The sequence below is a fragment of the Mixophyes fleayi genome, chromosome 3, assembly GCF_038048845.1.
Source record: "Mixophyes fleayi isolate aMixFle1 chromosome 3, aMixFle1.hap1, whole genome shotgun sequence".
NCBI lineage: Eukaryota > Metazoa > Chordata > Amphibia > Anura > Limnodynastidae > Mixophyes > Mixophyes fleayi.
The window spans coordinates 282758382-282782877 of NC_134404.1; the positions used below are offsets into that span (position 1 = coordinate 282758382).

Genomic DNA, 24496 nt, shown 5'->3' on the forward strand with positions numbered 1-24496 from the left:
AATGAATTTAACACAACTCCGCTAAATGTGGTACCTTGGTTATCTAAGTTACCCAGAATCCTTCACCCAACCATCGGCCCAACCTTAAAGGTTTGGAAGAAAATCCGTTTTGGAAAAAGCATCTCAACCTTTCCTTCACCTATCACCCCCTTCGTGTTCAATCCAGACTTCCCACCGGGTAAATCGGGTTCTGACTTCAGAAGGTGGTCTCGGGCGGGAATCAAGGGCCTCGGCCAGCTGGTGACGAATGGTAGACCCCTCTCTTTTGCGGACCTACAGTCAGCTTTCTCGCTTCCCTCCTCTGAACATTGGAAATATGTTCAAATCTTCCATTACATTAATTCTATTAGAGGAACCGGAACTCTTAACAGACCTCCAACTCCATTCGAAAACTTATGCTTATCCAAATCTGCTCCAGTCCATATTATCTCTGAAATTTACAAAATTTTGTTGGAGGACCAGTTCAGTTCCCCGCCTCCTTTTTTTTCAGATTATGGGAACGGGACCTAGCGCCACATATAACCTCGGCATCCTGGCAAAAAATTTTCACAAATACACACTCCTGTTCACTAAGCATCTCAGTAATAGAAACTCACTATAAGCTCCTGACCAGGTGGTACAGATGCCCTACTCTGTTACATAAATTTAATCCCCAGTTATCTTCTTCTTGCTGGAGATGCTCCAGTTCCCTGGGTTCTTTATTCCATATTTGGTGGGAATGCCCACTCATTACCCCATTCTGGAACAAGGTCATTAGATTATCCAGTACTATTGTTGGACACGAGGTTCCCAAGGATCCTGGCTTCTGGCTACTTTCATACTCCCCTATTCCATCCTCAAAATATAAAAAATCTCTACTGAAACACCTCAACAACGCGGCCAGGGCAGTTCTACCTACACGCTGGAAATCCCGAACACCCCCCCCCCTGATTATGGACTGGTTCAATAGAATTGACTATTATATGTCCATGGAAGACATTATCCTTTCAGCCAATTACAAATCCACAGAATTCTTAGCCACATGGTTTTCCTGGATTGAATTTAAAAACTCAGAAGATTTCAAGATAGTTTGTTCTTTACCTGTCTGCGCTTGTTAGCTCCCCTCCCCTCTCTCCTCCTTCCATATGTGTCTTCTGCTCCCCCCTCCACTTTATTTCCCCTTTCCTTTCTTGCTGTCAGTCTTTGTCTCACCTTCCTTCGGGGAGTGTTTTTTTTTTTCCTTCTAAGTCTGTGTTCTATTGCCAATTTAAAACTTTTGCGTAGTGAGTCACGCCAATGTTACGAGCTATTGATGGTTCATGTGTTACAAATGTTATGTACTGACAGTATCTCTTCCTAATGGATCATTCTTTTGGTTAAGTTTGTTATAATTCTTGCTCACTCGCAATGAAAATAAAGAATTTAAAAAAAAAAAAAAAAAGGGTTAGGTAGAGAGATGTAAGGTTTAGATATTTTTAATATAACATCATTGGCATATATAGAGCGATCTTAAGATCTCTTGAGCTAATTTTCGCTGCTAGGGGTTCCATAATGAGAGCGAAAAGTAACGGAGATAAGGGGCATCCCTGGCGGGTTCTGTTGTTTGTTAAAGGGGGGGAGGTGTCCATTAGCTATTACTGAGGCTATAGGATTATGATAGATAACCTGATGTTCCTCTACAAAAAGTCCCCTGAATCCCCATGCCCATCAGGGTATGCTGCATGAGAGGCCGAACGACTCTATGAAAGGCCTTTTCGGCATCTAATGCGACCACTAGAGCGGGGAGAGATGTACTGTTAGCTACATGGATTAAGTTCATTAGTGCAGTGATATGGTGTAGTCATATGATCGCTAAAGAAAATGATATTGTGTTAGCTGATGACTGAATATACTATTGTACAGTCAGCAATACAGAAAACAGAAGCATACCAGTTAGATCACACAGATACATATATACGAACATAAGAGCAAACAATTCCACTGGTGAGAGATATGAGAAAATAATGACTTCAGAGCAAAATGTAAAGAAACTTTTCCACAAGAACTGGAGGAAGAGGACGCTGCTTATGGGAGCTAACATACATAGAGAGAACATACAAACTCCACACTGATAGGGCCCTGGATGAAATTGAACAGATGGCCACAGCATTGGTAGACAGCTAACCACTGGGCCACACACCTTTCCTTTGGTTATGTAGTACAATAGGGGGTGAATGTATCAAGCTGAGAGTTTTCCGGTGGGTTTCAAAAACCAATCAGATTCTAGCTATCATTTATTTAGTACATTCTACAAAATGATAGCTCGAACCTGATTGGTTGCTATAGGCAACATCTTCACTTTTCAACCCCACTGGAAAACTCTCCGCTTGATACATTGACCTCTAGGTGTGTAAATGAATATCACATTTTCAGACTAGGATATGACTCCGAGTTATAAGTACTTTGCTGCAGGTTGATAGCAGAGGCAAATCCCAATTCAGAAGTCTGCAGGAATATAAACATTTCCGAACTACCAATTTCTTTTTTTTTTTTTTAAACATACATTTTAAAATCTTAATGAAAGTGTCAATTTTAAAATGAAACCTGACTACTCTATAGCCTTTATTGAGAGACATATATAATAAAATGTCCTTATTTACATAGATTTAACGTCGCGCTAAATATGGCCAATTGAATATACCCCATAATGCTTTATCTTTGTCAATCCCTTCTGTATTTGTAGCTATGTCTTTATATAATTGGGCACAGTTGCAGGGGGATTCAACCCATATTTTCTCTCTGCTTACACTTATAGCCAGTATAGTGCATACAGCAGAGTTGTCATATTCTTAGATAACAAAAATATTCTGCTGATGATATAAATGCATATAAGGCACAGAAGGCCATCAAGATGCACTAATGTATTTAGTAAAAGTCATTACAACCATGCATTTTATACTTTGGGGAAGTTTGCCATACATTAAGGATATAATGGAGCACGTTAGAGGGAGTGCTGCCTCCGAGGTTGGACAGTGGCACAGAGCAATCTAGTCCAGCAATTTGGGCGCATATCTGCTACAGTTTCCCCACAATGATGCATTGGAACAGATGGAGTTCACCAAATGCCCTTAAGCCTTGTAGACAAGTATAGAAAACATTTTTCTTCTTTCTCAACCCTCTGCTCAGATATCTGCAACAGGTTATGAGAATTCTCCACTGAGAGAGACAAATCAGATGATATTGCCTTCAAAATATGAAACATAAATCCTGTACACGTGGTCAGTTAGAAGTATATAGGAATTTAAGCAAACATGAAATAAAAATACATGACAAGATTTTCATAGATACAAAAAATGCTTTTTAATATTTTTTTTATTCTGGAAAATTTGTTTACAATTACATGATCAATACAAAAGTTGGCAAGGATATTTTGAGTTCATTATTTCTTTCCATGACACCACAATTACCATTAAAACCAATTGATAAGCAGCAGACTTCAAGAAAACGTGTTGAAAGGGAAAATAAATGTCAATAATAAATATCATAACAATTACTATTGGCTTGTAGTCCAATCCAATGTGTGCCAAGAGGTTAGGGATATTACTTAATTATAGATGTCAAAATTAACATTTTTGATCACTCATTAATTTAGAAAGCTCAAAAAAAATCAGCTATATATCTTGGAATTGATACATTGGGGGGTATTCAATTGTTGCTTTTAACGCGCTAAAACCCAAAAAAACGAGCGCTCTAAAAATATTAGCGTTAATACGGTAATATGCGCGTAAATACCGTTAATACGGTAGTTTACTCGCTGAATTTCATCTCGCAGCTCAGGGAGCTGCGAGATGAAATTTAGCGAGTAATTACCGTATTAACGCTAATATTTTTAGAGCGCTCGTTTTTTTTTGTTTTAGCGCGTTAAAAGCAACAATTGAATACCCCCCAAAGAGTCTTATGGGTCAATGCAGAACATAATTGTGGAAACACCACACAGACCTGGGCATAGGATGGTAGTGTCTTAGCAAAAGTCAGGGGGTATGATTTCTTGCACTTAACTTACTACAAATGTTAAATCCAAGACAAATATATTCTCTGTCTTGCTTAGGAAATCTTTATATATTTCTGAATGCTACAAAGGTGACTCAACTTGTATGTCCAGTTTAGAGGACCTTTAAAATTAATAAGTTTCCCCTCAAAAATCACTTTAGGACAGGTGTATGAGTGCACATCTATATGACAAGACTAATGTTCACATCCACTGGCCTCAAAGATGTCACAATCACTGACAGGGAGCACAATGTGCCTCCAGGGATCATGTGTGTTGCCCAGGTGCTTGCTGTGTACCAGGCAACCCAAAATCCCTGTGTACAACGGAATGCAGTTAAATAAGTCAGCAGTTTCTAACTAATCACAGGCATCAGTTAGCATTAGCTATTGTACATCATATTGGGCCATACACCAAATCACCTTAACAGTTTTTTTCCTGTGTGAGAGTAAAAGAATACACTGATAAATATACAATGTAAGAAAATGTGTTCCAAATAATTATACATACATTTAACAACTTATGTGACTTTTAAAAGCATAGTTGTATTTTCATATACACAAAAATTTCACCTTGGTATCTGCTTTTATGTATTCATAAAAAAATCAGATTACTTCACCATTCTATAGACCCAACATTTCAAAGCAAAGTTATACACAACAAGAAATTCCTATAGAGTCACATAAAAGCTTTTCAACTGGAAGTTTCAGCAACATGCAGTAGATGATACCACAATGCTTCTTCCATTCAGATGTGTCATGATACGGCCCTACGCGTTTCGTCATCGGGACTGGAACAGAGAGGTGGCCTGACATTCAACATATCCAAATTTTACTACTCAAATAGTCCAATCAGAATATGTAGGTGTGTGATTTATCATCAAATCAGAGAAAAATTATGATGCTGAGCTCATCGTATAAAAAACACAAACAGTGCATAGATGTTATACAGAAAAATATCCGATTATCAGGAATCACATAGCCGATCAGTTAACAAACCACGTTTATTGCGAGAAAAACTTCATAATCTCACAACTCTGGTCACAGATATTGTATCAATCTGGGTTTACACCTCGCCCATATATATATATATATATATATATATATATATATATATATATATATATATATATATATATATATATATATATTAAGAAGACCAATTTGTAATGTACATGATATACACATTAAGAGGGAAACTCAAATCAGTGCAATGTGTCTCCGAAACAGTCCATGGAGACACACTACACCAATGTTGAGGATGGAATCTCCTCTCATAATTCCTTGCACACCTTAGAAGTGCAAGGAAAAGTGAATGGAGATTCCTTACCGTAATGGCCGGCAATGTGCACAGACAGATGATGTTCAGCAGCACATCACAGCCCTCATAGACTTACATAATGCCGATGTATTCCTGAACTTCAGCAACCCAGTTTACACCTGAGCCTCACATTTATTTTTCCATCTCAATAGCTCTCATAGTAACATACTGCTAAGGCAGCCATTGCGATGGAATGTATGTGTGAGGCTCATCGGTAAATCGGGTTGCGGAAATTCAGAAATACATCAGCACTATGTAAGTCTATCAATGTTTATACCATATAGAATACGAATTATTTAATAATAATATTTAGTAATAATTTTGCATAAATATATGGTTAACGTACAAACTCAGATTGATATGATCTGTGTTACCAGAGCTGTGAGATTATGAAGTTTTTCTCATTATAAGGGGGGTTTGTTAACTGCTTGGTAATGTGATTCAAGATACTTTTCTGTATAATATCTATGCATTGTCTAAAACTGCCTGTTTACTATATTTATGCAGGGTTTAAAACTTTTCTGTTTGATATAATGTATATGCACAGTTTAAAACCGATTGCGTTTCATAATGTTCTTGATTTGATGACAAAGCACACACCTATAGGTTCTGATTGAACTCTTTGAATATTTAAAATTGGATGTGATAGATGTCAGGACAGCTCTCTGATGAAGTCCTGATGACGAAACGCGTATGGTGTGACCTGACACATCTGAATGAAAGAGACATTATGGTATCATACATTGCATGTCACTGAAACGGGTGGGGTACAGTATAATGAAGCTGATTAAACCGTCAACACTTACCCCGACATGTGTACACTGAAGTGCTGCTTGCCGACGAGCATCCAGGATGACTGGTGTTGAACGTGACTTCAACCAATGGCGATGAAGCAATAACTGTTGTGACTTTATGACGTCACTCATATCAGCAACGCTGCTATCGCTGCTGTTAAGGGGGTAATGTAAGTATGCGGCCATATACAATGTAGAACGCTTTCTAAACTATATTGTATATGGCCGCATAATTACATAACTCCATTAACAGCAGCGATAACAGCATTGCGGATCTGAGTGACATCATCAAGTCCCGCCGGGTTACTGCTTCATCGCCATTGGTTAAAGTTGCGTTCAACACCAGTCGTTCTCGATCCTCGTCGGCAAAAGTAGTGCTTCGGTGTACACATGTCGGGGTAAGTGGTGTCCGTGTAGTCAGCATCAATATGCTGACCACCACCACCGACTGAAACTCCCGGCTGAAAAGTTTTTTTAGGTGATTCTACAGAAGTTTCTTGTTGTATATAGGCACTATTTTATGAATCTATTGGTACGCATTTAGTATGCGGTTTCAGCTGCCTAATAAATTGTGCCACTTTTAATGCACTACGGAGTGCTCCCTTTGTAATGCTATTTTAGAAATCAATTGAGCCCATGGAGAATTTGGGTTATTGCCTAAAGGGGAAGCTGCATACCATTGAAAGGTCTTCGTGCAATAAAGCATTTGGAGGATTCCCTTTGCTGAGAAGAATCTCTAGCAGCTGGAAACTGAATTGAACTATCGTATTTTACATTGGAGAGTGATTAATCACTTTTTGGCACTTTAAACAGGTTTAAGATAGGAAATGGAGTACACTATATTTTTATATATCTTTTAAAACTATCTTTCCTGGATCACTTCTATTTCATGATGCTACATACCCCCTCTCCATACACTGCCATTTTCAGCACCCTTTCTCCAAAATCAAAAACAAGAGATACAAGAAAATCAAAATATTATTGAACAGATTTTTAAATAAACAATTTTTGAAAGCTATTTTACTAAAAACAAAGTAACTATAATCTAATAATGTTGTATTCACATGATTTTGAAACAATTAATGTTTGTGAAGTAATGACATTTATCGAATGCTATGGATGGGTTTACAATAAAATATGGATTTTTTTGTATTGTGTTGTATAGCAGATAGTTTTACAAGTCTCTTAGACATTTTATTTGCTTAAAAGGGCTTATAACCCCGATATTGGACATATTTCAGAATCTGTGTATTCCTAAAATACTAACCTACAGCAATGGAAAATAGGAGTTTAAAAAAAAAGTAGCTGAATTTCCGGATAACAAAAAAATAAATATAAATAAATAAAGTGGGGGAGTGCTGTTCCAAATCTGAAAAGAATAGAAACTGTTCCGGGGCAGCATGTCCAAATTAAAGGGAACCCATAGTCATTAATTTACACACAAAATGCCTGATGATTATAGAACACATCAATTACACAGGATTCATTAACACATCTGTATATGAAAAGATGAAGGAAGGGAGCAAACAGAGTAAAACTACAAAAAACTTTGATCATTAAAAATAGAAAATCTGTGCTTTTATTGGAGGTAGCTTTCAAGGCTATAATAATGCTCCGTCAATTAACCATAAGCCATAATACATTTTTCAAGTTGGTCTGTTCTGATAAACAGACTCCACACTCCTAACTTTCTGTTGACAAAAGCTTTCATTTCTGGGGCTTTGAAAGACTCATGATTAAGTACAAGAGGTGAAATCAGATGTAACTTTGTGGGCTGCAGTGTGTTTGCAGACATTTAAAGCATGCATTGTAGCAGCAGTTAGATGTAGATCCCACCTCGAGTATGGCTTTTAAAACATCATATATTGTAAACAATTTTTATATAAAAGATTTTCACAAAAACTTATTTCCTTGGTTAGTATAACCACAGTACTAGAATCCTCTGAGATTCAAGTAGGAGATGACTAGACAGACAACACAAAGCAACACTAATATATAATCACTTTAAATTAACACCACCTACATATAAAAAATCTCCCAATCATCCCTCACCCACTCCACTCATCCAGTACAACCAGGGGGACTCCATGCCAGAGATTCATGTAGTTTGCAAAATACTAAACATGAGCTGCAACAGACACTGCTCCGGGCTGAAAGTCAGAAGTTTATATGTAAATGTAAAGCAGTGAAAGGTTGTCAACAGTTGACTGTCCACTCAATTTTTTTGCCCCGAGTTTACATTCAAACTTTTCTTGGCACTGAGAAGGCATTATAGTGGCAGTGAGGGATAGTGCATCCACAACCCAGGGCCGGATTAAGGGAATGGAGGCCCCTGGGCTAAGGGGGGGCCTCCATTCCCCATGAGGCCCCCCCTGTGAGACACCCCCCAAGTGCTTACCTCTCTGTTCTACTGTCACTCTAGTCCTTCTGCGGCATGCTGTAAGCTCCTTACTGAGGAGATCTCGTTAGAGTGTGAGACTTATAGTCTCACTGTCACGATATCTCCTCAGTAAGGAGATTACTGAGTGCCGCGGAAGGACTACAGTGACAGGCTCAGCAGCATTGATCGGGCGAGGGGCTCCCCCGCCCCAATCAAATATACCGCTGAGCACTTTGAAGGACCCCCTGATGCCTGAGGCCCCTGGGCTGTAGCCCAGTTAGACCACGGGTTAATCCGGCCCTGCCTCAACCACAGGGTTCTGTAGGCATGGGAGCCATATGGCTCTAATAGTTGATGGAAGGGAGTTATTGTGAAAATCTTGCTGTAAAGGTGGAGTTAAAACAAAGTGATTATAGTTTTACACTATCTCCATCCTCTCAAATATATAAGGGTATTTAAAGTATCCTATGTGATGGGTGTGCACGAAGATGTTCTGCAATCACCATGTGTTTGTGAGCATATAACTGACTGGAGGTTTCCCTATAGTTTGGACACTCTGCACCGCTGCTGTTGCTTTTTCCTATCAGATTTGGAACAGTATTCTACCAATTTTTCTTTTAACGCTAGGTATTACTGAGCTAAATAATAAGTTGAAAAGAACATATTCAACTAAATCTGTCCTGTATGCAATATGTCCCATCCCTTTGTGGATAGTAGCTATCTTTAATAAAATGCTTTGTGTTGCAGAAGTTCTCCAACAAACATCATTTTGCTCAGTACAGAAGTATTAGTGAGGCTTGCAGTTTCCTAGCTAACAAAATATGCTCTCTAGATTGGTGGATTCACACAAAGACAGTTTGAAAAGACAATTAGAGTTCATTTCAATTAAATCTAAAAAATATTTTTACATATTGTCTAAGACAGCGCCCACTCTCTGCTGTGAAATTTCAACTTTGCCTACTGTCGCATGTGCGTTTTATGCATAGCAAATACTCGACCACTGTACATTTAAATAGATTTGCAGTGAATAATCAGGTAAAATTAGCTTTCTGTCACATCCCGAAGATGAAGCAGACACTATGTGATCCCTATGCGGCAGTTCACACAGCCAACTTTTTTTCCTATACAAGTACAAGTTTCAATAAACAACGCCTTAGTGATCTATAATCTCTTTCTTCTCTTGCACTCCAGGGGGTAAATTTATCAAGCTGCGAGTTTGAAAAAGTGGAGATGTCGCCTATAGCAACAAATCAGATTCTAGCTATCATTTATATAGTACATTCTACAAAATGATAGCTAGAATCTGATTGGTTGCTATAGGCAACATCTCTGCTTTTTCAAACCCGCAGCTTGATAAATTTACCCACTAAGTGAGATCATTTAGTCTGGACAATTATTGACTGAAATTCTAAACTGTAGTGTAAACTAAACTGGAAACTCAGGAGCAAAAGCCATTGAAACTGGTTATATCTTCTAACAGATATTACAGACACCAGTTAATATACCTTATTCGATTTTCATGTCATTTATCATCTGGTTTATACTGAAATTAGCAATCATACAATCCCGCACTTCTGCCATGTAATAAAGGGTAATCTTTATGCACACTGCTTTGGTTGAAGACTGAAATTACAGGTGCTGAACAACATATGGAATTTGTCATTTGTTGATACACTTCTTTGTGTAAGGCTAGGTACACACTACAGTGTTTTTAGTCGATTATCGGGCCAATCAGACGATGAACGACCGGTTGGCCCGATATCACATTTGTGTGTACACTGCAACAATGAACAATCATTCCAAAACACATCAGATCATTGAACAAGATTTTTAAACGGAACTAAAAATCACGTTTAACGATGGAGTGCTGTCGTTCCAATACTGCAATGTGTATGCATTCATGATCGCAGTGTCCATAGATCTCTATGGAGTGTGCAGAGTCATGATCTTTTCAACCGATGGTTATGACAGATGAAGAGCACAGATCTGAAGGTAAATCAGGTAAAACTTCAATAGAGTGTACACAGCAATTGGCATGCAGATCGGGACTCTTGTTTTCTCAGTTGCTGGTAAAATTGCTAATAATATAGCATTGTTAGAAGTTTCCTTTAATGTGTACTCAGCCTAAGCCACATCACTGAGTCTTTGAATGAAAGAGAGACTTTGAGTCAAAATAATTCTTTAGGTAAGAGGCTGTGGGTCTTTTTTTAGGTTCCTTAGACAACATTAACTTGATGACCGGTTCCTGGGAAAAAAGCAGATGAAAAGACCCCTTTATAATGAGCTGAGTCAACACTTAAAAAGCTTAAACAACCTTATCCCACCTCCGGCTCAGAAGTTTTTACATTAATATCTGTAACTGACTAATGGCAGATATGTAACCTAACATATCTCAGGTATTTTTAAATAATCTGCGCCAGACTCTGCTTTGCTTGATTAGCAGCAGGAAAAAAAGAAAATTAAGTGTATGCAGTGATCTTATTATACCTCATAGGGAAACTGCTGTACAAATTTTGATGGCAGTTCAGCATTCCGTAGTTTTTCCCATTCCTAAAAACAAAAATATAACAAAGTAATAATAAAGTGTCACCATTTATCACAAGCACAGGGAAAACTTGCAGTGTGAGTGGGCACATTTACAGCACAGAGCAAATTATTTTATAAGTCAACATTTATCATGAGAAAAACTGACCATGATCGGTTACGCTGTTTTATACAAAACTGACTACAACAAGCCGCATGCGTGCACCCAGAAAGATAGCCAATCCCTAGCCACATCTGTTTGGAATCAAGCAGAGTGTGGTGTTAAATAGGGCAATGACTGCATTCACCACAGCTAGGAGAAAAAGACAGCACCCTCTAACAAGCAGTGAACACCCCTTTTCTTTTTCCTTCCCTTTCTCTCATTTAAATAATTATGTCCCAGAAAGTAAAATCTCGTATTTTCGTTTCAATAGCTTCTGTGCATGATCTTCCTTTCCAAGGAACATCCCGATTTTGGTCACTTCACAAACGACAAAGAGACCCTCTAGCAAAAAGGTCACTGAAGATAAGATTCTCCCTACAAATAGGCACTCAAATTTGATCTTTATTTATTTATTCGCCCATCACTCTTATTTGGGACAATCCAGACTTCTCTGAAAACTCTGTTTACCACTCGCTTTTTCCAGTGGATCCTTGCAGGTTTCCAATTCGCAACAGACGTAATTGATCAGAGGGTGCATATCTTTCCCTGATGTCAAACAAAAATTCCCTGACAAATTATTTTGTCCATTGGAATATATCCAACTTACACACTTCCTACTTTTATTCCCATCTGAACATGTACTATGAGACTGCGTAACTTTAAAGGCAAAATGCCACCTTTCCCAACTTGCAAAAACATGATCTCTAGAACTTATAGCACGTCGCTCACAAACTTCTTGACCGATCAGGGTCAACAGAAGAAAGAATGGGGAGAAGAATTAGGCCCTTCACCAGATTAGTTGGTAGGAAATAAGAGTAGGCATAGCTAAAAGCTTAATGTCTACTCTAATTAAGGAAACAGCCTATTAACTCTACTATAGGAAGCATTATGCTCCAGAGACTGAGATTGTTGGAGAAACTTTGGCCACATAGGTGCACCCCTGCCATGGATATTTTCATTTTGGGATAAGATACAATCCCTTCTCGACACCATGTTGGAGTCTCAGGTCCATTAAGATCCATGGACCTCTCTTTTATGCATACATTGCCTACATACATACGCCCCTTGCCATCCCTGTTCCGTCCTTCAAGCTGTAGACAGTTGTGTCAGTTGCATTCGGACATGATTTTCATGTACTTGTTTAAGTCTGTTCTGGCGCATGCTCAGAGCTTTATCACACAAGACACGCCGCACAAATGAACTTGTGTCCGAAGATGAATCAGGCCCATTATGTTCAACTGCTTGTTAGCTTTGTTAACCATTCAAAATAAAAAAATTTAAAAAAAAATAGTCCCAAAAAAAAAACCAACTTATTGGATCATTGTCTGACACATTGGTAAATGCGTCAAAACAGTTTATTCAATGTAGCGCACATGAGATCTTCCTAATATTTGATATTAGGATTGTTCGTCTCCATATGATTAAAATCAACTTTATTAATATTTACTTAAAGCTTTCTTAATTCGTAAATTCAGCAAATTATTGGTGGGATTGTGTGTAGGTGAATAGATCAAACGTGAAAATAACATATAAAATTAAAATTGCTGGATGCACTGATGTTAATATATTATCATTTATGTTCCTATGCATTACTGAGGTATTAGTTATAACTGAATCTACAGTTGTAGTTTATCTTATTAGAAGGTAATTAACCTTTTTGTTTTACTACAATTAATGCATCAAAGTGTTCTGGCTCATGCAATAGGTTGAGAGAGTTGGTTACAGCTTACATTCCTTTTAAAAAGTGGATAGTAAGTTCTATAATGGCTATTTTATCCCACTTTGAGTTTCACTAATCTCCTGTTCAGGGCCGCCATCAGGGGGGTACGGGGGGTACTGTTGTACCGGGCACGGGCTCACCAGGGTGCCGGGTACAACAGCGCAGCACAGACTTTTCTGGGGCCCCCGCAGGCCTCCGCTACTCTGTCTTCAGCCTGGCTGTCACCATGACCCGTACTGGGCCCCATGATTGCTGAAGGCGACCCTGCTCCTGTTAATGCTTACATATGAATTTGATTATGGGATATAGACCCCTTATTCGTAGATCGTGTTTTACGCTTATATTTCTCTTAATAGACACATTAGTTTATCTTTTATTGTTTGTTAGTTCATGCTCTTCATATGTAACAAATGTGACTCTAATCCTGGTGCTTGTATACCATTAAGACCAGACACTGTGGGGCGGGCAATGGAAATACTCCGCTTCAAAATCTAAACAAGATAACAACCTAAAGAATTGAAGACGGAGAAGGGTACATGCGCTCAATTTCTAACGTACCAGCATCTGGGAGGAGTTTGATCAAATGTCATATGTTATTTTTAGGTACCGTATATGTTATTTTTCTGTATATGTTCTGTACATGTCCTGTTAGAGCAACAGCATGGTTGGATATCTCAGAGAGCAGATATTGAGGACTATGGAGAACACAGAAGTGACACCAAACACTATCCAGGTCCTGGGATAGGGAAATTACAAACAAAAACATGATAATTAAATCCATAGCGCTTACTTTTTGCTTCATGTGACAAGTGTCAAACTTCCAAAACAGTTCAATCAGTATCAATCCTAATGGGAAGATGTCAACTTCATTTTCATAAGTGTCATTCTCCTGTAAAGAAAACCAGATATATCTATTTAGTGATACTAACAGGTTGAGATTAAAAATCAAAGGTTTAGTTAAATATTTTTTGGAGGAGCCCTAAATGATATTAATAAAATTAATAATTCATTATGTGTAGGGGATCTTATACAATATACTTTTTTAAAAAATGTATTCACATTGATTTATTTTATTTAATTCTGACATTATTGCCTTTTTCTCACCTCCTATGGCTTACTGAAGCTCCTTCTACTGATCAGTCTGCAGCTGTTATAGTAACCAATATAGTACCCAAATGGGCTTCCTTTTCATTACTATGACAGCAGCTATGGCCTGATCGCTTGCGAGAGCATCAGTAAGCCAGAGGAGGTCTACAAGTACAGCAGAAGAAATGGGAACTACCACACTAACTGAAACGGCAAATGGCAGCTGCTTTCTGATTAGATGAGTGCCATTATAGCAGTTTATATGGGTAATTGCCAATACATTCACCTTGAAAAAAATACACCGTGAACAATGTGCCCAAAATTATCTTTAATCTTACAGAGCAAATAAGTAATATACAATGATTTATAGAACTCGTTGAAACTTTATTCATTTTGAAACCTCTATCATTTGGACAGAAAAAAATAGGAATGCTATAATTCGGGAGTTTGCTTATCTTAGCCTAATTCAACTATCAACTATCTGAAAACATCTATGTCAAAGATTGACCTGTTCGGGTGCCATGTATCTCTTTGTTCCACGTAGACGAGTTCGTACCAGTGCTTGACTTCCCCGGTTCAAACTCATTGGAGTTGCCAGACCAAAATCTGCTATTTTTACTGTCATGTCTTTTGAAAACAATATATTTACAGGCTGAAACAGAGGAAGATAAACATTTGATTTGCAACAAACAACATATATTGGGGTATATAGCTGCAGATAATGAAAAGTGGGGTATGGTTTTCACACTATCCGGAAGTTAACCAATACTCTTGTTTGTTCCTAGCCTGTTCTATTATTCTATCAAAAAAACTGTGTTTCAGTGGCGTTCGTTAGAATTTGTTGCCTTTTACATACTACTTGTGTCTGGACTCACAACTTCCTTTAGGATTTAGGATTCGGAGAACGAGGGGCTAAGTGTGCATCAATTTTACTGGCAGAAAGCGGCATCTAGCTTCATATAAATCTTGCGATTAAGCCAACATCCTTATCCAAATTCAAGACCACTACATCTCTAATATATCTATTAGCTTAGAATATGTTCATGTGAAAGTAAATAGTGTTCAAAACCAGTTTTAATATACTGCTTGAGAAAATAGTAAAGTTGGTAACTTACTTTCAAGTCTCTGTGAATTACTTTTTCAGAGTGAATGTACTCGACTCCATGAACAATTTGCCGGAAAATATCAAGACTTTTTAACTTATCGATTTTATCCATCTTTTCAATCCAGCTCTCCAAAGTGCCATTTGCACACCACTCCATCTGTATGAACAGGCTCTCTGCTTTATGTCTGTCTTTGTCACTACAAAAAAAACATACATAATTGATATACAGAAGCTGATCATTTGTTGAGTAATACATGATGAAACAACGAAAACTGCTATAGTAATATTTAGTAATATTATGTAAAAGTCATTTATTCATTTATTTATAGAGTAACAATAGTAATTTTACTGAATTACAACAATTTAGAAATTCTCAGATTGTGTGTACTGGGTTATTCCGATCTCTCAAAGTATGCAATGTCCTATTGTATAGACAAAGCTTATACAATACGTTATCGTGTTTTTTAAGCTACATAAATAAATGTAAACAAAAATCGACTGACGCATACATTGACATGACCAAAATCTGCAAGAAGACAGTATATTTTGCTCCGCCCAGGTCCTATCCAGGTAAATCGTAAGAGTTCTGAACAAGTCCAAAATAGGCAATTGTTTGTGCTTACCAGAAGAACCAGGCCCCCATAAGCGATTGGGAAAGGGAATGACTCCTGCTGAAGATGAAAATGGGATACCACCAGAGCCGGATTAATGCTACGGCTAAAGGGGCTCCAGCCCAGGGACCGCAGTAAGCTGGGGGGCCCTAACAAAGATTTTTTTGAGTTATGCTTTTTTTTTTTTTCTTTTAAAATGATTCATATATTTTTTTGCCAGCAGACGAGCAGCCAAGCTGGGCCCAGCTGCACTTTGATCTACATCCTGGTGGCTGGCCCCTCCCTAGCGACCAGCCACATTAACAACCATGCCACACGGACTTCAGGCATGGGATGGGATGCACTGTGCCTCTCCCTCCTCCTCACTGTCTGGAGGCTGTCAAGAACCACGCAGACAAGAGGAGATAAGTAAGGTAAGTTAATAACAGTATGATACTCAGGGGGGGGGGGGGGGGGTGACATTGAGATGCTGCAGGGGGCAGGTGAAGCTGGGAGGGCACTGAGATGCTGCTGGGGAAACGGATATGCTGGGGGGGGGGAGTGAAGCTGGGGGGTGGCGCTTAAATGCAGCTGGGGGATAGTGTGCTGCTGGGCTGGACAGTGTGATGCTGGGGGAGGGAACTGTGGGTAGCAGGGTGTTATTGGGGCAGTGTGGGGATAGGGGTGGTATTGGGGCAGTGTGGGGAGAGGGGTGGCATTGAAGTAGTGTGGGGAGAGGGGTGGCATTGAAGTAGTGTGGGGAGAGGGGTGGCATTGAAGTAGTGTGGGGAAAGGGGTGGTATTGGGGCAGTGTGGGGAGAGGGGTGGTGTGAGTACAGTTTGCAGTGAGAGTGAGGCTAGTATTGCTATAGTGTGGAACTGGTATACCCGATTTCTGTAATCTGGGAGCTGGGTTCTGTAATGTGAAGGGGCTGGATTGTGGGGGAGTGTATCACTGCTAGTTAGGAAAAATAGGCCCATTTTTTAAATGTGAATGCTATGTAAATTTAATGTTGGAGCTGGATAGGATGTATATTATTTGCTCAACTTTCTAGGAGATCAATAGTAACTATGCATTTTCCAAACAGGGCCCAACATTCCAGGATCCGGTCTAACAGCAGCTGAGCTTAAGAAACCAGCAAGTAGAGTAAACTGCAAGAACAGGTAGGAAATAGACTGTTTTGAATGTGATGGGTCTGTCTGATGAATCGGCAACAGGGGCGACCTCACAGTAACTATAGCCCAGGGGCCCACAATATCTTAAGATACCACCTTTGGCTGAAACACAGGAGAGGTGTACAAGACCGCCCTGTCGTTGTGAAAAATTTAAAAAAGGAGGCCTGCAAGACAGTACTCCCAATTAAGAAACTAGCCGAAGAAATAGCTATAAGGAAAGTTATTTTCCAAGTCAAGAACTTCAAATCCACTGTCTCCAAAGGTTCAAATAGTGTAAGCTGAAATTCCAAAATGACCAAATCAAGATCCCATGGTGCCGCAGGAGGGACATGAGGAGCTCTGGATATGCAAAACCCCTGTAAAAGTCAGAAACTCCAGGATCAGATGTAACTTCCTCTGGAAATACACCCAAAAAGGGAAAATTTAAGGGAACTAATCCAGTCCATCCAGGAGAAAAGAAAGAATAGAAAGAATACGTGAAAGCTGAAAGGAAGAAGTATGAAAACCCTTTTGTTCACACCAAACCACATAAGTCTTCCAAAATCTATGATAGTTGTGTGCAAACCACTGGCTTTTTGGCCTTCAGCATAGTCTGGATCACTTCCTTTGGCTGTCAAGATTCTGGCTTGCTGATAAAGCTAGCTGACAAAGGTTCTGGAGGAGGAATGGACCTTGAGACAGAAGATCTTCTCACAGAGGAAGTCTCCATCCTGGATCTGCTGTCATCATTAGAACATCTGCATACCAGGCTCTTCGTGGGAATTCTGGAGCCAGAAGGATGACAGGAATCCCCTCCCTCTTGGCCTTCTTGAGAACATAAAGGAGCATCAGAATTGGAGGGAAGAGATGTACCAACTTGAAGATCCAGGGTGCCAACGGATCCCTGGTCCTTGAACAGAATAGGGCTCCTTGTTGTTTTGGTGGGAGGCCATCATGTCCACCTCTGGCTGACCCCATCTCTGGGCCACCAGATCGAATATCTCAATGCCCCGGGAGAATGGAGTGCCTGCCTAGGAAATCCACCTCCCAAATCAATATTCTTATCGCACCAACAAATTTAATACAATTAACTCATCTACAGCCAGAGGCAATGTTTCTGTACAGTTAATACCATTATAAGAATGTCCAAATCCAGATGATAAACGTTGATTCATTAGTAGAAAACAATAAGATAAAAATAAATAGTCAATTTGGATCTACTGTCTCCAGATAAACTATCTATCTGTTGTATGTGGTTTTTCAATATAAGCACCCAGTTTGGTGCTAGCTTTAAACTGAACCAAAGCTTCCAGTAGGGATAAATTCAGTCACATTTAGACATGCAGTGTGTCGCTTTTCCAAACAAGAAAATATTAAATCTCCAATGATTGGTTTAGTATGGCAAAACCTCAGTTTTTCCATTTGGTACAACTGTTCCACAACAATTTGGACACTGTACAAACACTGTGTCCCCAAAATTGTAGCTGCTCACCTGAGCAGAGAAAACCCCTTTGATATGTCCGACAGCTGTCACCCGACAAGCAGGAAAATCCACACCAGTCCAACGATCCTCAAACAATACAGGTGCAGTTACAATAATTAATTCACAGATGCCAACACACGGCGGCAGCTGGACCGCTTGATGAAACAAGGTGGTCTGGTTTTATCTCCGTGTAGAATAGGCAAATAGGTAAACCAGTCTCGACAGTACCCAGGCACCCACAACCATCAGTGGCTGAGTTGCTCAGCGTAACAGGGAACCTTGTTATTACGGAGGCTGTCTCTGTATAGTAGTTTAAGTTGACACATGCAAACAAATAACAGCAGCGAATAATTCACCCAATCAGTTGTCACTTCAAAATAGCAAATTCACCAAGGTAGACAGCAAGGTGCAAATGAATCATATGTGCAAGGTTATATGTGCAAAAACATAAAGTGCTCTAATGTGTTTCATCACAAAAGGTAACTTCATTGTGCTACCAATCTGAAGAAGTAGCAATGATACTGTTATTATGTGGGATACAGAGTAAATAATTAAGTAATTATTGCTTTACTTAGTTTGAGATTACAGTAAAATAAAATACAAGCTTTTTTCATGCAAAAACTATAAAATACTACTACATACATACCGTATATACATGTTAGCCCACACGCTAATTTCTACGGCTCCACTGCTTCTATCTCCTGGCTGTTGCTAAGCAGGTTGCCTGCTAGGCAGATTTGTATAGCGATTGCAGTCACGTTACTACAATCACCATTTACTGTGGGGGGACGGGGCTCGCTTCCAAAGAAGCATCCGGATTAGCACTAATTAGTTAAAATTACAGTGAGGGCTTAGCATCCCTAACAGTTATAGTGTTCTTGCCCTGAATGATTCGTGAAACCTGCTGTGTTGCTAAACCTGGGATTCTGATTGACTGCCTGTTATATGACCCTGCTTGTTCCTGGATTGTCCTGGTCTCCTTCCCGTCGCGCCCCTTGGCTTTGCTTTTGGACCCTTGTTGCTTGCTGCCCGCCCTGAACTTCTGGCTTGACCTCTGTTTTTCTGTTTGCTGCCTGCCTTCAACCATTTGCATCAGTACTAGTTATTCTGTGTATACCGTTTAGTGTATTACTACTCCCAGCCTCCATGTTCCATTGCTGCCTGGTTTCCAAGATAAACTCTTACTACTCCTGGGGGGCAATGGGGGCATCTGAGTACCTGTGAGTATATCGCTCTCTACAGGAAAGGCGGCTTGCTATAGGTGAAGACTTCGCATTGCCTAGTTCTAAGAGTTTATCTGGTTACCAATGGGAGCTGTAACAGAACATAGCAAAAATATGTTTTCAATGTATCATTTATTCATCACATTCACAAACAGTTAACAATAAAAGTGTTACCTGCCACTGGTACTGCAGCTGTTCTCTGAAAAGTAGTCCTCTCCAGTCCAGGAAGAGAAATATCTAACAATGTGCTGGTGTTGTAAATGTGCTAAAGTTTCGACCTCTGCTACATCCTTTCTATATAGAAAAATATAAATATACAGATTATCTATCTACCTAAATACAAAAATATATACACACGAGGCAGCGGCCCACTACCATTTTCCGTCTGTGATTTTGTATTTGTAATATATATATATATATATATATATATATATATATATATATATATATATATATCTGATATATATATATCAGATATGACTGGTAGTGGGTCACTGCCAATATACCCTCTAAATCTATGGAAAGTTACAATATACAATATTTTACAACCAATGAAAAATATTACAGACCAATTTATAAACCAGGAAATATCCCACAATAAACACCCCGCCCAAAACAAAAAAAAATAAGTGTACTTCTACTTAAGTTACTTACTCTGAACGTATTTTTATTTTCTTAACAGCGTAATCTGTTTTCTCCAATTTTTTTGTTGCTTTGTAGACTGTCCCAAAGCCACCACTATCAAGCCTAATTATGTTGTCAAAGGCTTGAAGAAAGCTGAGAAAATAACAATAATTACATGCTGCTACAATAAGGTGCTGAATAACAATAATTGCAGTTACAGGACATAATCATTATTATTATTTATTTATGGGGCGCCGCAGATTCCCTAACGCCGGACAATTTAACATATACAGATAAGAGATAACTAATGCAGTGAGCAGAATCACAATTATAGGAAAACAGTTATACATAAAATAGCCTAAATGACTGAGAGTAATAAAAACTGTAGAAACTCAGACAGAATGTAGCATAAAATATGGTAAGGACACATGAGGAAGACGGACAGTAGGCAGAAATGAGACAATGGGTAGAGAGGATACTGCCCGTGAGAGCTTAAATTCTAGATCCTTTCAACGGCCAACCATGCATCTCAATTCTTAGTGAAAATTTATATCTTATAAGAAAATAAATAAGCCAAATAGTTTATGTGAATCTTTAACATATTTCACAGTCATTAAACCTGTGCTTGGATTGATGCCCTTCTACCATGGACCAGATAGGGATAAAAAGATTTTGGACTAAGACAGTGAAGCGCTAATGAATGCAAGTAGAGAAATAAGAAGTTGTCAGCATTAAAATGTCGCTGTTATCATACGTCACATTATTTTCTGTTTTTATTTTTCTTATTTTTACAATCGAGATTAAACACCTTCATCAATCTTCATGATGAGGTGGAGAGGCAGGTTAATTGTTTGTGTATATCCCAACAGCAAAGCGAAGAAACCTTTGGTAACATTATGCAGCTGAAATGAGGAGACCGGCATCTCTCAGTTATAAAACAGCTTTGATACTTAATATGAATGCAAAATATTTAGGTGTCTTAAATCCAACACCGGTAACCACTCTTTTTACTTGACAAATAGCTTCTTATTACAACAGCTTTTAAATGTGCTGAATATAGTGTTTTCTCTCTTTTGATACGAAAGAAACCTTGAGTGACAAATAACTCTTGCTGGAATCACTGTGAAGTGTATCTGGTATTTATGTTCAAGACCTGTATGTCTGAGATGGATCTTTTTCAGATGTACTTACATAGAAATAATATGGTGCCCACTTTCTGGATTAAGGACCCTGTATAATCAAAACTATTTTTTTTCAAGGTACCAAGTATTGATATGACCTACTATTGGCACCTCTGCCCAACAGAGATTGCCCACTGATCTATAATGAGGTAAGGAAAAGGTCTGTAGCATCTGAAATCTACCACTGGACCAGAAGGTTTGTACAGAAACCTCCTTATTTTCTTGTTCTAGGGTACTGTATTCTACTCTAGAAAGTCCTTAATAATCAGTTAATTTCTTTTTACCAAATAACACTTTTATAACACACAGTTATTATTGAATGTGCTTGATAAATTCTCAGTTCTGAAAAATAGATATGAAGACTGCACCAGATATATAATAAGGACCTATTTTTATCAATATATCATGTAATATGATTAACCAGGATAAAGAGGAAATCCTAGGGGGTGCAGCCAAACACATAATATGATGGAGACTGAGCAGAAAAGAAAAGATGTGTATTGGAGGGGAACTTCAAGAGGGTCCAAAGTAAAATAATAATTTTTATTTGGTATGCATTAAAAAACTATCTGGTTAGATATAGAGCGAAATATTAAAAAAGTACATAAAAAGAACAAACAAATGTGTAAGTGAATTTAAAAATGCAAGATATTCTGCTACCTGTCTCAATGCACCTTTATAAGTGCAAAAGATACCAGCATACAGCAACAATCCAAAAGTAGGGCTAATGCCCTATAGGGCTAGAATCAACAAAAAGAATCTCCAGTAATATATGGTGATAAGTCATATTAAAGATGACATCACAAGAAATAGGAGGTAATGGACTCCCTATGATCGCGGGTATATGTGATAATCCCTGCCTAGTATAGGAACTGGGGAGCGATCAAGGGAAATAATGGCTGATTAGAATGCTGACAGTAGCGAGGCAAAACGCCAACCCCAGAATTTCTGCGTACTAAACTCGCCTTGGCCAGGCGGGAGCAACTAGAATGACTGGGCTTCCCCTTTGCTTCACTCGTCAAAGAACTCTGGAAATCATAGGAATGGGAGAAACAGATATCGCAAACTGAAGTCCCATGACATCGTCAATACATTGATGGCCACCGCCGAAAGGTCTCTTGCTCGAGAACAAAACTGAGACAACTTCCTGTTGTGACAAGATTCCATTAGATTCAGGTCCGGAATACCCCATCGTAGGACCAGAGACTGAAAGACCTCTGTATGGAGCGACCATTCTCCCAGCAATATCGCATGCCGGTTGATAAAGTCTGTTTCCCAGTTTTGTTTTGCTGGGATAAAGGTTACTGATATAGCAGGTCGTGACTCTCTGCCCAGGTCAATATCTGAGCAGCTCCCCGCGCTCCTGGTGCCTCCCTGTCTGTTGACTTAAGACAATGCCGTCGCATTGTTGGACTGCAGATGGACTGGGTGTCCGTGAAGTATCGCCTGGACGATCTCTAAGGCCATTAGCATGGCTTTTAGCTCCAGAATGTTAATGGGGAGCAAAGCATCCCGAACGGTCCAGAGATCCTGGAGCCGCAACTGAAGTACCACAGCCCCCCAACCTGTCAGGCTGGCGTCTGTGGTTACAAGATCATGGTGCAAAGGACCTCCCCACTGTCAGATTGTCCTGGACTGTCCACCATTTTAGGGAAGTCTTTACCTCTGGTGACAATTGTATCAGCTGTCTCTCCAATTTCAGATGGGATCCTGACCACTTCATAACGAGGTCCTATTGTAAGCTGCGCAAGTGCAGCCGAACATAAAGAATGGTCTGGAAAGTCAATACCATCTTTTCTAATAGATGCATGCACAAGTGAATAGACGCGTGCGGCAGGTCATAGCCCAAGCTGTCAGGTTCCTCAGGGATTCAGATTTGTCCTCCGGAAGGAAAACCTTTTGTTTGTTGGTGTCCATGAGGAGTCCCAGAAAGGTCATTTTCCGGCATGGAATCAATTGTGACTTTCCTTTATTTATGAGCCATCCGTGTGTCTCCAGGGTCCTGATAGTGAGGACTAGGTGCTGATTCAGCTGGAGAGCTGGGGAGACTTTTATGAGCAGATCGTCCAGATAGGGCACTATTTGCACTTCTCTGGAATGAAGACAGGCGGCCATTACTGCCATTATTTTTGTAAACACCCTTGGTGCTGTCGAAAGACCAAATGGGAGCTCTGACTTGGTAATGAGATGGTCCCACTGTAAATCTGAGAAGAGCCTGATGAGCCTTCCAGTTAGGAATGTGAAGGAAAGCATCCTTGATGTCTATAGACAACATGAATTGATCTGGTTCTAGTACATTGATGACTGACCTGAGGGATTTCATTTGAAACCTGACTACCCGTAGGAGCCAGTTTAACTGCTTTAGATTTAGCACAGGCCGGAACGAGCCGTCCGGCTTTGGGACCAAACAGAGATTGGAGTAGAACCCCTGTCTTCTTTTGGTGTTCCAGAACCTGGCGGATGACCCCGGCGGAAAGAAGAGAGGCAACACATGCAAGCATTGCATCTTTCTTTTGAGGGTCGCGGGGTAACCTGGTTGTGAAGAACCGACAAGGGGCCAGGCCTGATAAATCTATCATGTATCCTCTTGTCATGAGTCCCCGAATCCAACGAATCCAATAGCAGCAGATGTCTACCCACTCCCACAGTCGCAAGGAGGGGAGGGAGACCGTCAAACTGACTGCTTTTCTGAAAGCTTAGGAGATGGACGCTTCGTGGAGGAGGAAGGCCTACCTCTATACGATTGTCATCTGGAGGCCGAAGTTCTCGATCTATGTGTCTGGCCCAGGCCAGCGGAGCCGCCACAAAAGGACTGTCGAAATGAACCAAATCGCGGTGCCCTAGGTTTTGAAACATTTACCGTGAGGAAGCTGCTTTTGCCTCCTGTTGCGTATAACACTCCCCCTGAATAAGAGAATGTTTCTAAAGACTTTTTTTTTTTTTGATTCCGAGTCTGCATCCCAGGACCTGAGCAATAAGGTTCTACATGCCGCTGCTGTAGTGCAGGAATGGATGAAGAATTGGAGGCTGCATTCTGGACGGCCACATATAAGTATCCGGAAGCCTGCTTGAGAAGCAGGGCAAGGGGAAGCAATTGTGAATTTTGCAGTCTTCCTAAATCTGGACAGGCACTCCACATAAGT

The 24496-nt window shown here is 39.6% G+C and overlaps 1 protein-coding gene across 1 annotated transcript in view; it reads right to left on the minus strand.

The window, feature by feature from the left end:
• Positions 1-10162: 10162 nt before the first annotated feature.
• The window catches only part of LOC142144603 (interferon-induced, double-stranded RNA-activated protein kinase-like), a 62052-nt gene continuing 47718 nt past the window's right edge, over positions 10163-24496 (minus strand). The window contains exons 12-18 of the mRNA XM_075203681.1: positions 20203-20325; positions 19723-19842; positions 15108-15294; positions 14501-14644; positions 13697-13795; positions 10988-11050; positions 10163-10745 (exon numbers count right to left, since the gene is read on the minus strand). Of these exons, the coding sequence (XP_075059782.1) occupies positions 10635-10745; positions 10988-11050; positions 13697-13795; positions 14501-14644; positions 15108-15294; positions 19723-19842; positions 20203-20325 (847 nt within the window). The 3' untranslated portion in view covers positions 10163-10634. The remainder of the gene's footprint in view (positions 10746-10987; positions 11051-13696; positions 13796-14500; positions 14645-15107; positions 15295-19722; positions 19843-20202; positions 20326-24496) is intronic.